Source organism: Cryptotermes secundus, unplaced genomic scaffold (genome assembly GCF_002891405.2).
Source record: "Cryptotermes secundus unplaced genomic scaffold, Csec_1.0 scaffold1379, whole genome shotgun sequence".
NCBI classification, from domain to species: domain Eukaryota; kingdom Metazoa; phylum Arthropoda; class Insecta; order Blattodea; family Kalotermitidae; genus Cryptotermes; species Cryptotermes secundus.
In genome coordinates, this window is record NW_019718634.1 from 339,139 (window position 1) to 354,178 (window position 15,040).

Below are 15,040 nucleotides of genomic sequence, written 5' to 3' on the forward strand. Positions count from 1 at the left end.
TTCATTCATTCATCAGTAATCTGTCAAGACGACAGGTCCACAGTCTCTTCCAAAACAGTTCCTCCACTTGATGCGATCTAGAGCTTTCTCCTTCAAATGAAATATCTCGCATACATGGTATCTCTGGTTTTGGAAAGAGACTATCCAGGAAAAGTGATAATGTGGTAGTTTTTCCATTTGCTTTCCACATCGCAGTACAACAGCCGTTCAAACCACTCTGGTCACGCCTGTTGCTATACGAACTTGAACCATCTCGAGCATTATTTACTCTGTGCTTCAAGTCGCTGCTGATGACGCTGCTTCCGGCATCAGTTTTTGGTGTCTCTCTTCGTCTGATGCCTACCCTTTGACCTGTCCAGCAAGGGCTGCCAGTAGCTACGCTACCGCTGGTATAGCTCTCAGGGTCATTGGCATACTCAAACCCCCTCACCACGATTAGGTGGAGCCACCAACGAGGGGGAGGAGGGTTTTATTGTTAGAAAACTCCAGCGCGGTCTCAGCTCAATGGAGACCTGGTGTGAGCGCTGGAATATTAAAATTAATGAAGATAAGAGTCAGGGGGTCTACTTCTCTCGTAGTCGTCGACCGCCTGAGTCTTGTCTCACTTTAAAGAGACCAAATGTTCCATTTGTAAATAGTGCAAAATATCTAGATGTAATCTTCGATAAGAGAGTTACATGGAGATTACACATAGAAATGACCGAAGCCAAGTACTTCAGAACATTCATTAGGGTGTATTCCCTATTCAAAAGTGAGCGATTGAGCGCTAACATTAAAATGACCCTCCACAAAGCTCTCATTAGATCTGTAATGACTTATGCTAGTCCCGCCTGGGAGTTTACGGCAGACACTCATCTAGTGAAATTGCAGCGCCTGCAAAACAAGATTCTCCGCACCACTGGCAATTTTCCAAGACGCACACTGGTCCGCGAATTGCACATGGCATTTAAAATCCCGTACGTATATGACTTTATAACAAAATTATGCAGGCAACAAGCAGAAGTCATACAAAATCATGATAATGAGAATGTTCGCAACATCGGACAAGGCGAAGCCAGACACAGAAAGTATAAGAGGCTTAAACTTGGCGGCGATCAGGCATACTACCGTTCAAGTGACTAGGCTACTGTGGTAGCGAATACTAGTAGAAATAGGGCATAATCTGCTGTACCAAGCCTGGATTGACAGAGGCCTTGTATATATTGTACATAGGAATAGGAATTAAGTTTAGATTGTAAATATATGTAACTACTGACAATGGACTTACTAACACAGACTATGACTGAAAAATGACAGACCCGACCTCTCGTCAGAGAGGGCGCCCCAAATGAACAGGACAGTAACTTTCATTAACGAAAAAGAAATCTGATCATGAGCCCCAGTCGGGGCTCGACACCAAGACAGACAGACTGACTGACCGTCAATCGCAATGTGACTTTGACTTTGACTTGTATCTGTGTGTTCCGTATGGTTCTCACAGTAAACAGCGACTGTTTCCCTAAACAGCATTAACCGGTTGGTCTTTGTAGTGAATTAATGACTGCCAATAACCGGACTACAGGTGATCGAATGGTAGGATGGTGAATTGATAAGGATTAGGAAGGGATCGAGGTACTATCCCAGTTTAGACGTATGTGGTTTATAATAAGCAGGGCCGGATTTTGATGACATGTCATCTTTTCTTCCTCGTATCCTATGCGATGTTTTTAAATATATAAATCTCGGATATGAGCTTCTGGTTACAGAAATGTAAATTTTATACGTATTTTTTGTCATTTTTTGACATTATTAGGTTTAAGGTCATTTTTTGGTAAATTTTTGGACTTTTAAGGGTATTTCTTGTCGTTTTTGGCCATTTTAGGGAATTTTTCTTCATATGTTTTCTGAAATATGAATAACGTGTAAGCGAAGTGTTCTTTCTTTTCTCCTTTAGGTCATTTTTCTGGATTTTTCCGGTCATTTATAGGTCATTTTTTAAATATTTTCAGGTCATCAAAATCCGGGCTCTGATAATAAGTAACAGGAACTATTTTATTCTCACAGGTTATGACTGGACGTTACTTCCGGTAACGCAGAAATCGACAGCGAAGCGAAAACAGCACATCAAGCGACCCATGAACGCCTTCATGGTGTGGGCGCAGGCGGCGAGGAGGAAACTGGCCGACCAGTACCCGCAGCTGCATAACGCCGAGCTCAGCAAGACGCTGGGCAAACTCTGGAGGTAAGCAGCCTTCACTACGTCAGAACTGTGCCTTTACTTAGTTAGCACTCCGGGCATTGAAGAGAGAGAAGGACTGAGTTCCTTCAAAATCATATATATGAATTCAGTTCGTACCTCACAGGAAACACATTACAGCAGCCTCCACTGCGTCAGAACTGTGCCTTTACTCAGCCCTCAGGGCACTCCCTCATAAATATACAATAACAATGAAAACAATCCAGAGACTCCTATTGTTGCAAACGCGTTATTGAGAACACGCCAAAGAAACTTCCTGTCACTGCCATGCCGTTTGACAGAACCTGAGGACACTCACTGTCAAAAACATTCATATCACTGAGCCCTGTGCTCCTTTCTCTGTTGTTCTGTATGTTTTGCTCCAATGTGACCAACTCGAAATCATCCCTAACTGTACGCTCATGGCAATTTCGTTCTCCCAAATCTCTTGTCTTCGGCGATAGCCAAAAGTCACATCATGCTTGTCGGGTGAACAAGGAAGAAGAAGTTTCTCATTTCTAGTCGTAACTAAAATAATATTTCCATAATTAATATTGATTGCAAATACGGGCATTGTACTCTGTCTAAAATATATTTGAGAAAGCGTTTTTATCAGATAGTAACGTAGATAATAATATCATAAGCAGAAAACCATTGAATTCTATTTTCAACATACTGGACGCGTATACCCACTGCTAGGCAACGACACGGCAAACACGTGCCCGCGGTAAATACGCCTCGGCAATAGAGAGATTGTTTTCTATGTAATTCGCGCCGCGACCGTTGTTTACAATGGTGCGGTAAACACGCCTAAAGCAATAAGGGACAATGGAAGATGGTGTTTTCCATGGAGTCCGTGCAAAATGCTTATAAAGAAGAGTTCAATAGAGCTTCTTCTTCGAAAGGCCAGCCTGTTGAGATATACGCCTGGAGTTGAACTGAGTCGAGCCTTCCGAGTTGTTAGTTGCAGAATAAAGGCAAGAAAGTGATTAGGCTGTGCAGATAAGTCTTTATGTGTGATTTAGAGTGACAGTGAGACTGTTGTAAATCCGTTGCTAGGATACGACTAGTGAAGACTGAGAACCCTAATGCGTGTGTGACGGTGAACTGTAAAGTGTGTAGATCAGCTATAGTGCTGCATTGCATGTAGTCCGGAGTTGTGAATGTATAAGGTGTAATAAATCCAATCATCCAAAACTAAACCCCGTCCTATAAGTCACCCATACATGTTACAACAGGATGGAAACCAGAATCCCCATACCGGAGATCTTGTTGAAGAGACAGGGACTTTCCTTCCGTAAGGTTGGCTACTGAACGTGTGACGTGCCCTCCAAGATGTTTCAGACAGACTGTACCTCTTCACACTGCGACTCTTGTCGAGGTGACCGGTACAAGCGGCGAAAGCCAAACGGAACTTCCGGTGTGAAAAGTAGAACTTCACTGGTATAATTGTGAGAATGATGACTATTTTGGGTGGCGAAACACAAGGGATCCGATACAGAAGTGCTTTCCACATAAACAAACTCTGCAATATGAAACATAGTAACGCCGTTGAAAAAAGGGGAACTTCCGTTAGTAAGAGTTAAAAGAAATTGTTTCTACTTTGAGATTATTTCATCAGTTTAAAATTTATGCATATGAATTTATTGACGTTGGAGGGTTTCAAGAGAAATATGAAGTTTGTTTGCAATAATGTGGGTATTATCAACATCCTCCCAGAGGTCTTCATGGATTGCTCAATTTGACACTGCGAACCTTTAAGAATTGGTGGTATAGGCTTGTATTTGTTGATCAGTTATTGATATGAATAAGTACTGGTTACTAATTTCATACAAAAGCTTGTTTGTAATAAACCCAACCTGCGACACAGTCGAGTTTTCAACTCTGCTTTGTGCTTTGTATTCGGAAAGTCCCGGGTTGAAACTTCGGCCCTGCTAGATGCTATCAAAAGTTTTCATGGGTTCTCCGTAATCCCTTCAGTCATATTCCGCGATATTTCAGAAAACCCTCTCTAATCCGGAGTAATTGGGCGGGGGGGAGAGGTCATCGAGATTAACCGACAATCCGGATTAATAAAGCAAATTTAGTTCTAAAAGACAAAAAAAAAAAAATAGAAAAATAAACGGAAATTTTAATACTGCAGGCAATGCCGATGAAAATAAATAAAAAATATCACTGCAAAAATTTCTTCTTATCAGAAACTGAAATCCAGGTTCTCCTTCAGCCAGCTCAAGCCAATCTTGGATATTTCCTTGCGCGGTTTCAGTCTCTCCAGCTGCCCTCAACACAGTCTGAAAGTTCTCTTGCTCCTAAATCCCACGTGTCTTTTAAAGTATGTACTCACCTGTGAACAGATTTTTCCAGTTTTCATATTTCGATCCGGATTATCCGACATCCGGATTAACAGTAACCAGATTAACAATGGTTTACTGTACTTCAAATTAGGCCACGACCCATTCCTTCACATAACGGATTTGAGGTTCTCGCAGCGGTAGTCGTGAAGTGTATAACTCCGTGTAGTCCATTGTAAGTCAACCGACGTTTCGGAGGTAAATATCGCCTGCAGTTTCATGGTAGAAGAAAAAGCATAGCAAGAAACCAGCGCTGCTTTCTTGCTTTGCTTGTTCTTCAACCCTGAAGATGGAGGCGACATGTTCCTCCGAAACGTCGAATAACTTACAACTGACTACACGGCGTTATATCGCAGAAGATACTTGCGTACCGCTGTGATTTGAATCCCGTCTGTGTAACGCATAACGCCGTCTCTTTCCCCGGAAGCGAAGCGACAGTGTCGTTAAGTCGAATACTGACCTCTAACTCCCGCTGAAGTTAGAAATATGTGGAGCTCTACCTCCACATGTTTCCCCGGAAGCGAAGCAACAGGGTCGTTAAGTTGAATACTGACCTCTAACTCCCGCTGAAGTTAGAAATATGTGGAGCTCTACCTCCACATGTTTCCCCGGAAGCGAAGCAACAGGGTCGTTAAGTTGAATACTGACCTCTAACTCCCGCTGAAGTTAGAAATATGTGGAGCTCTACCTCCACTCCTCCACATGTTTTTATGACGTGGTGTTTAATTAAGCACAGATACTTTTTCATGGCGTTGGGCTTAATTAAGTACAGGGTCAAATTTATCTTCGAAACCCCTCCTCGTGTCATTGGACCATCCTGTTACTAATTAGAAACAAGCTGTGAGTTCCTGACATCAACGTTAATGACTGACGCTTTTGGCAACCAATTAGTAAATCAAACATGCGCGCTTACAGCTCCAGTGTGGACGGGAAGGCGTGCGTCACTTCTTTCCATTAGTACACGGTTTATGTTGCTTTTCATTTGCATTGCAAATACATTTCAGATTACGGGGAATTTTTTGTTAAACTTTAATGTTCCTGTGTGAAGGAGTCAGTTTCGGAATGTTCACCGTTGTCTTTGTTGGATCTTGCGGCCCTCAGTCACTACGTAAAGCTGTCCCTGTGAGGCCGTGGGGGCCCATAGGGCTGTGAGACGTCGAGGCTCCCCATTTTCTACGCAATCGGCTCACAGATGTCGGTAAAGTCAGCCTTACGCGCCGGTCGCCCTTTACCCCCAGGAAGATTCCTGGTACTCATTTCTGTTAGAGGCTGAGTCGACCCCAGGGCCATAGTGAGACTGGAAATATTAGGTAAATTGAAAAATCCAATGACCTCATCGGGATTCGATCCCGCGACCTTCCGGTGTGTAGCGTAGTGTCTTAGCCAACTACGCTACTGCGTGCCCCGATGTACCTGGCAAAACTATTTTGGTTTATGTTAATTTTATTTATTTGTTTGTGAAGAATATCGCATTTTTCTTTTTGATCCGGGATAGCCCAGTCGATATAGCGACGATCACGGGGCTGGACGACCGGGGTTCGATCCCAGGCAAGGGAAAGAGATTTCTCTCTTCTCTGGAACGTTCATACAGGCACTAGGGTCCACCCAGAATCCTATTCAATGGATACTGAAGCTTATTTCCCTGAAGTTAAGGCGGTTGGGGCGTGAAGCTCACCACTCATATCCATCTTGTGCCGAGTTTAAGTTTCTTTACGGGGCATTTAATGACGATATATCATCTAAGCTATATGACGTAGCTCAGGGTGTTAGTCATCGGCTTCCAACTGCTGCAGCCTCAGTTCGATCCCAGGTCAGGTCATGTGGGACTTGCGGCGGAGAAAGTGACATTGGGGCTGGTACATTGGGCCCACCAGAGACCTGCCTATCGAGTGTACTCAGTCTTACCGCACGGATTAAAATTGTGTAATATAAGCCTAAGTACTGACGGCAGGTCAGGTAACACACGCAAAGGGTTCGGGCCGCGATGCGCCCTGCAAGTAAAGAATAACAGGTGAGGACTGAACCCTGACCTCCGTTCTCAAATCCAACTCATATCTGTTTTAAGCTGCTTATTTAACGACGATATATTTACTCACATGAAAGAGTGATTAATGAGTGTGGAGCAGTCGGATGAACGAGAATTGGCAGGGGAAACCGAAGTACACGGAGAAAACCTGCCCCACTGTCACTTTCTCCGCCACAAGTCCCACATGACCCAACCTGGGATCGAACTGAGGCTGCAGGAGTTGGAAGTCGATGAGTAGCAGCCTGAGATATGCCACGGCCTCAAATGTTACTATCACTCATGAATTGGGAAGGATTCGGAAGGAAACGGTGGTGACCTAACCAGGCGTCTGGCTAAAGTAACTGGGGAAAACTACGAAATCGTAAGACAGAATAGTCGGAGAAAACCTGGTCCACAAATCCCACCTAACTTGACCTGGGAACGAGCCTGGACCGCCGCTGTGGAAAGCCGGCAACTAACGGCATGAGGTCTGGCAGGGCCAGCGATACAAATTTCGTTTTGACATGATGCTCACTTCACGTATAAATTCTCTGAAATACCAGAATTAGTCATATCCGAAGGTGTGTATTTTTAATAGGACGTTTCCAGATGAGGTTTCACTTGTCAAGGCGGTTGCAGTTAGCGCCTCGGAGCCGTAAACTTGTGCTGTATATAGGTAGGCAACTGTAAACGTTTTGACTGTCGGCTGTTCTTTGATTTCGACTTGCCACTAAATCATGGCCGGCTACAGACAGATGCCGGCGAGTAACAAAGCTCAATAAACAACACGGAAAACAGATAATTGCTGTGATTTGGGGACCAGTCCCGTGCCAACGCAAACCGCGCAAAAGCGAAACAACTTCATATCATTTTGCATATAGCCGACTCACTCTCTGGTAGCAGAATGCGAAGGTTCAACCCCGCTAATACCAAAGCCCGCCACTGGACACGATCCTGAGCCAGTTCCATCCACCTCCCATCCTCACAGCCCATTTCCCTGAGATCCATCTTACTAATTAACTCACTCTCTGGCAGCAGAACCCGAAGGTTCAACACCGCTAATACCAAGGCCCGCCGCTGGACACGATCCTGAGCCAGTTCCATCCACCTCCCATCCTCACAGCCAATTTCCCTAAGATCCATCTTACTAATTAACTAGTTAGTTAGTTAGTTATTGGAGAGGGTGGGTTTCCCCATGCACTTAGACCTGTATTGGTCCAGTGTGCTTCCCTCTATGATTTCTACCAGTCTCTATATCCTACCGGTACTGGTGCTTACCATCAGTCCCGCCCAGCCAGCGAGACCGGCTCTACTAGCTGAGAGGTATCTATAATGCTTCCCCCATCTACCAGAGGTATTAGTGACTGCTGTTGGGCGGGAAACGTCCGTTAATTTGGCTCAGTGACCTCCTTTGGAGATATGATGTTCTTTTACGTGCCGTAAAGCTACGACACGGGACCCACGGCTTAAAGTCCCTCCCGGAGGACTTGTTCCCTGAAATTTTCCGCCCTTAAAAATTCGACGACCTCCGCCGGGTATTTGAACCCGCGTACTACGAGTCATGAGGTGGGAACGTTACCTCTAGACTACGGAGGCCGCTTACTAATTAACTAATTCTCTGGTAGCAGAACCCGAAGGTTCAACACTTCTAATACCAAAGCCCGCCACTGGACACGATCCTGAGCCAGTTCCATCCACCTCCCATCCTCACAGCCTATTTCCCTGAGATCCATCTTACTAATTAACTGACTCCCTGGTAGCGAATTTCTTGGTCGTCCTCAGTTCAAGGCAAATGTAGATTTGGCCAGTACCGTTTCCTTACAGATCCTTTTACTTCACCATTCATCATCATCGTACCATTTTACGCTATGCAGTCTGTGTACTCACAGCGTCGTAAAGTAACCTACAAAAATAAATAACATATTATCACGTGATTGAGTGACTATAGACTGGTAATTGGATTTATTGAACACATATACTCACAATTCATAACTACAGGTAACTATAGCACTATTGCTAATTCACGCAATTTACAGTTTACTACAGCACGTACTAAATATTTTATAGCCTGCTCTGTCTTCACCAGTCGTTGTCTGGTAACGGCTTCCAACGATCGACTTTCCCGTTCCTCTGGGTTTCCGGACTGTCCCCGTCCTCAGCCACAGCAACTCACGAATAATTAACTGACGGTCGGTCTGGTCCTCGCCAGCACAGTCATTTCTTTCTTGAGTCTCCTCGGCACCCATGACCAAGAATTTTATTCTCTCCTAGACGTGTACGTGTTACGAAATGGGGCTTCCTCGACGAAGGAGCCCTACGTTTGTTGCACCTCAGTTTCAGCACGAGTATATCCGCACTGTGGGCCCTGTGCTTACTATGAGATATACAGAGCTTGTGTAACTACTCTGGAGCTGCAGTTAACAGCTGAAGGGTTTAGGCCTGACCGCCAGCAAGTTCAAATCTCCTGTACTTCCTACACCTGGCTTCTTGTCCAGTGCCACGTATATATGGATTTATATGGTTTAGGTTTGCTTCTGTCTGTCCTGCATAATTCAGTTACATGGCCGTACATGTAAGTTGTTTTGAAAGTCACGTGCAACTCGCGAACCGGTGTGTTCACCTGTCAAGTTTTCCAGTAGCGCGGGGTAGTGTGTACTACAGGCGCTGCGATTTCAAGAGCTGAGCGGCCATCGCTTGCTCCCAGGTGGGACAGACAGGTACAGCGGGTATACAAGGCGCGCCTACTTAGGGAGCTGAGCCCTTCTTGAGGAGAAGCCAATTCTGCAGCTACTCAAGAACTTACCAGCATTTTATGGAACCTGAAGGTTCATTACCGTATTCACAAGAGCCCTCCACTGGACCATATCCTGAGCCAGATCAATTCAATCCATCTCATCCAATTTCTTTAAGATCCATTTTAATATTGTCCACCCACCTACGCCTTGGTCTTCCCAGTGGTCTCTTTCCTTCTGGTTTTCCCACCAATATCCTATATGCATTCGTCTTCTCCCCCATTCGTGCTACATGCCCTGCCCACCTCACTCTCCTTGACAGAGGAGACGAAAGGAAAGAAGAACATTTTTGATCATTTTATAAGAAATTTTAAAATCACGTGGGAGTTTTAGGAGCAGGAGGGTGGGGGGCCATGTCTGTTAGAGATTAAAGTTCTTGTACAGTAATAGAGGGGGCGGCTCTGTATATTTCAAGGAAACTGGAAATAAAAATGCGCGCACACTCACAGAGAATGGAGTTAAAAAGAACAAATCGGGCAGAAGGCAAGAGCGACTGGCTTAGAAATGCGTTTCGATTATTGACTTGCAGGCCATGTCTTTTAGTTTTCGCAGAAGGTAAAGCCATTAAAAATGTGTATGTTTGTGTTACTTCTATCTGTCTGCCACTTGACAGGATGCAGCCATTTCTCAAATAAACCAAACTTTTTCTTCTTCTTCTTCTTCTTCTTCCTTTCCTCTCCTTTTGCCCCTTCTCATTTGATGTTTTCAAAACACTGCACATGTTACAGCAATTATGTTTAGCCATTCCTCTTTTATAAGATAGCTTAAACGATCCACATTACTTTCAAAGTTGAATTTTGTTTTTAACTTTTCATTAATAGCCGGACACTCCTTTTTATATATGTAAACTATTTGCATACACAAAGCAGAAGGATAATTTAGTTCGGTCCAGTGCACTTGGAAGTATACAACTTTCTCAGCCCAACATTAAGTTGCGTTTTGATATAGCGCCGTGTTAAGTTCTTTGAAAGTCAACTGATGTTTCGGAAGAACATATTTTTTTTATTGCTAGTGGGGTGGGACTAAGTCCCTTGTACTGCGGCCACTTCTGGCCTATTGTACCAGCCCCAGATGATGGGTGAGGGTGATTGTGGAGCAATTGGTGGAATGAAGATTGACAGGGGAAACTGAAGTACTCGGAGAAAACCTGCCCCAGCGCCACTTTGTCCACCACAAATCCCACTTGACCAGACCCCGGGATCGAACCCGGGCCGCCGCGGTGGGAAGCCAGCGACTAACCGCTTGAGCTATGGCGCGGTCTAGGAACATGTTTCCTCCATCTTCATGATCGAAGTATGCTGGTTGCTTGCTGGTCTTCTTCGTGAATGAAGGCGACATGTTTCCCCGAAACGTCGGTTGGCTTTCAACTTACTGGCGCCACATCGCAGAATATAGAGTGTGCAGTGTAGGGCTGCCCTGAGCACGGTAATGAAGCAGTCTTTCTTGAGTAGCTGAGCGACTGTTAGCTTCTCACCGAAGGGCTCTGTTTCGTGCGGTAGTTTTATTGTATACAGCCTAACATAGACTACGTTACAAGCCGGAATCTCGCAGACTCGTTCCCATAGGGATCAATGGACTTTTTCAATTAACCTAACCCTTCCAGTCTCACTATGGCCCTGGGGTCGACTCAGCCTCTAACAGAAAGGAGTACCAGGAATCTTCCAGAGGAGTAAAGGGCGGCCCGCGCGTAAGGCTGAGAACCTTACCGCCATCTATGAGCAGATTGTCTAGAAAATGTGGGAGCCTCGACGTCTCACAAACCTCTGGGCCTCCAGGCCTGTTACAAGGATAAATAACTCCATGGAGCTGAGCCCTTCTTGAGAAGCCGCCAGTTGTGCAGCTACTCAAGAACTTCCCAGCATTTTATGGAACCCGAAGGTTCATTGCCCTGTTCACAAGAGCCCTCCACTGGTCCTTATCCTGAGCCAGATCAAACCAGTCCATAACGACCCATCCTGTCTCTGTAAGATCCATTTTAATATTGTCGACCCACGTACGCCTTGGTCTTCCCAGTGGTCTCTTTCCTTCTGGCTTTCCCACCATTATCCTATACGCATTCCTCGTCTCCCCCATTCGTGCTACATGCCCTGCTCATCTCATCCTCCTTGACTTGATCATTCTAATTATAGTTGGTGAAGAGTACAAGTTATGAAGCTCCTCATTATGCAGTTTTCTCCAACCTCCTGTCACTTCATCTCTCTTCGGTCCAAATATTCTCCTCAACACCCTGTTCTCAAAGAACCTCAGTCTATGTTCCTCTCTTAATGTCAGAGACCAAGTTTCACACCCATACAGAACCACAGGCAAAATTATAGTTTGTAAATTCTGATTTTTAAGTTTTTAGTAAGCAGACGAGTTACAGGGATAGCTTCGCCATTTTTTTTTTTTACATTTACAGCTCGACTTTGGAAAGAAATAAATGCGCGTGCGCACTTCTGCAAGCAGCGTTTATGAACATGTATGTACATATATGTGCTTCGCCCAACTGAGTGTTTCTTGGACGGAAATATACGTCATTCATAAGCACTGGCTTCATAACGTTACTTTGTTCCAGGATACTGAGTGAAGAGGAGAAACAGCCATTCATAGAGGAGGCAGAGCGACTGCGCAGTGCTCACAAGAAAGATCACCCCGACTACAAGGTGAGGGACTGCTAAGGGCTCGCAAACTGGCCTACATTTCGTGGTTAACACAAGCAATGGGCACAGAAATTCTCTGAGGGCACGTCACGCCTCGATCAAGTTACCGTACCGAAGAGATCTCGTGTTCCACGAGATTCTTCAGCTCCCCACGCTGAGGCCCTCTCGTCACATCCGCCCGTGCAGAAATCTTGTCAACTCTCAAAAGCTGGAGTCTCTCTTTGAATTTTAAATTACGGTACCGGGTTAGCTCAGTCGGTATAGCGATGGACTAGAGGCTGGACGTCCGGGTTTCGATTCTTGATAGGATCATGTTACGGTCACGATTTTAGCAGTGTAACTATAGACGGGGTGTAGATTGGTGAATTGATTTATTGATCACTTATTCACACCACTCGGAGCTACAACTTTACAAATCACTGCTTCTAACACTAAGTCGTCCCCAGCCTGCAGTATCGACAGCCGTTCCCTAGCAACGGGTTCTAACAGTAGAGTTCCTTCAGCTTCCCGCCCTCATGCCGCCCGCACAGAATTCTTCTGACGGTCCTTCTTAGGCTCGCTTGCCGAACTTGCACTGCCAACTCTCAACTCCGGAACTCGACTGACCCTGCTTATAACATTTCGGCAAGAACCACATAGAAAACACCGTTTCCACTGTTATAGTTCAACAATACCTCGACCGTGGCATGCGTATTTGTTGGCGCGGGAACCCGTTTACCGAGCAGTTGCCTAGCGATAGCCCGGCTATTGCTGACGTGTTTAGCGGTCGTTACCAAACAACGGCTGCTGTTCTCAGAGTCACCAATTATACAACGGGTCTATACGCCGCAGGCAAACTGGTTCTCGGGTTCACCAACCCTCCTGTACAGTGGGTGCCGTGAGCTGTTTCCCCATCTGTTTCATCTCCATCCATTGTCGAGTCCATGGAGCTGTATCACCACTCCCTCATACGTCTTCATGGAGTAGTGTTTAATTAGTTAGGCAGAGGTCGCAGGTTCGATTCCCAGTGACTTCATTTGATTCTTCAATTGATCTAATCCTTCCAGCCGCACTATGGCTCTGGGGCCGACTTAGCCTCTAACAGAAATGAGTACCAGGAATATTCTTTGGGGTAAAGGGCGGCCGTTGCGTAAGGTTGACAACCTCACCGCCATCTGTGAGCCGATTGTCTAAAAAATGTGAGGTCTCTACATCTCATAACCCTATGGGCCTCCACGGCCTGTTAAAAGGATACCTTTACCGGGGACAATTTTGTCTTTACCTTTATGCATGTTAAAGAGCATAAACTTCGCTAAGTAAATATTGTTAACTGTTTTCGTTCTTATTTTAAATTAAGAAATTACTGAGAGAAAAAAAAACTGTGTCCCGTAATGCTCCCCCCGGCTTCCGATGTTGTCTACCAAACTAAACTCTACTGCGTTTTCAGTACCAACCTCGCAGACGAAAACCGCCCAAATCATCGACAGCAGGGTGTGTGCCATCTTCCGTCCTGACGGATAATGGAGACATACCTGGCACTTCCGGAGTGAGTTCATCGTCTTCCACAGTTGGACCAGACCCTACGCCTTCTCGGTGTCATCGGTAAGGCAGAACATCACCTCAATATTTTGCACTTAAGCTACTTGATTTTAATTATTGATTTGTAAACTAAAATTTAGTAAACTTGAAAGAATTCTGACGTTGGTGTATGTTGTACAGAACAATTAGACCTATTTTGGACTCTGTCCATCGTCTGGTATAGAGAAGACAAAAAACACAACGTTTCGGAGACTGGATCTCTCTCTGTTCTCAGGTGGATGGGACAGGATAAACATACTCAGCTGGGCCCGTTAGGTCCAGTGATTGAGAATCGCTCTTTCAAACGGGCGCAACTGAGTATGTTTATCCTGCCCCGTCCACCTGAGGACGGAGACAGATCCAGTCTCCGAAACGTTGTGTTTTCTTTTGTCTTCTATATACCAGACAATGGATAGAGTCCAAAATAAGCCTAATTGTTCTGTAAAAAATTTAGTAAGTGATGTGTGAATACGTTTAGGCTATACAAACTATAAAGCTCTCCCTGTAACAGACCGTCGAGGCTTGTAAGGTTGTGAGACGTCGAGGCTCCCACATTTGTAGACAATCGGCTCACAGATAGCGGTGAGGTTATCAGCCTTACCCACCGGCCGTACTTTACACCCCAGGAAGATTCCTGGTACTCATTTCTGTTAGAGGCTGAGTCGACCTCAGGGTCATAGTGCGCCTGGAAGGATTAGGTAAACTGAACCTCATCGGGAATCGAACCCGCGAATTTCCGGCTTGTAGCATGATGCCCCAACCAGCCATGTTACCGCGTGTCCCAATAAATTTAACTGTACAATTAAATAACTTCAGTATACACAGCAGTGTCCCCAATACGGTCCTATCTTCATTAACTGCGGAATGGACAGGTGAGGTTCGAGTCCAGGTAGAAGCAAGACATTTTCGCTTCTCCACAGCATGAAGACTGTCTGTGGTGCGCAACCTGTGTTGTGTGTGTCCAATGGATACTTGAAATTGTTATCTTGTGCCTTCACGGAGCCGCGCTTGCTGAGGAACAGGAATAAGAAACGCGTATGAATAGCAGTACACAAGTTATACATGCCTTATGTACTGCATACTGGCGCATGCGCACGGTCTGGGTACATGAATATCGGAATTCTTCCCTTTAGGAAGAAACGTAGACATTTCTGATCACTCCGTCATGTTCTATACCCAACATATGAACTTCTGAATCATTACAACAATCTTCATGAAAAATGTTATATTTTAGCGTCCTGTTACACTGATTCATGTGCATGGTTTATGCTAACCGTCTTACAGTGTATACACTTATTCACCTTATTCTTCACTTCCACACTACATGTTTCAGCACTAATGTGCCATCCTCAGGTGTCTTTATGCACGTTAAACTATTGTACTGCATGCCATGATGTCTTCATTCTAAAATGACTAAAATCTGTATTCGTCATACAGGACGATTAATTCTAAATAATAAAACTTTTCAGGATTCATCCTAC

General features: G+C 45.0%; 1 protein-coding gene across 1 annotated transcript in view; it reads left to right on the top strand.

Moving 5' to 3' along the window:
- Positions 1-15,040, top strand: part of LOC111863406 (transcription factor SOX-8-like) — a 52,316-nt gene that overhangs the window by 25,985 nt on the left and 11,291 nt on the right. Inside the window, exons 2-4 of the mRNA XM_023849707.2 lie at positions 2,044-2,221; positions 11,918-12,005; positions 13,429-13,583. Of these exons, the coding sequence (XP_023705475.1) occupies positions 2,044-2,221; positions 11,918-12,005; positions 13,429-13,583 (421 nt within the window). The remainder of the gene's footprint in view (positions 1-2,043; positions 2,222-11,917; positions 12,006-13,428; positions 13,584-15,040) is intronic.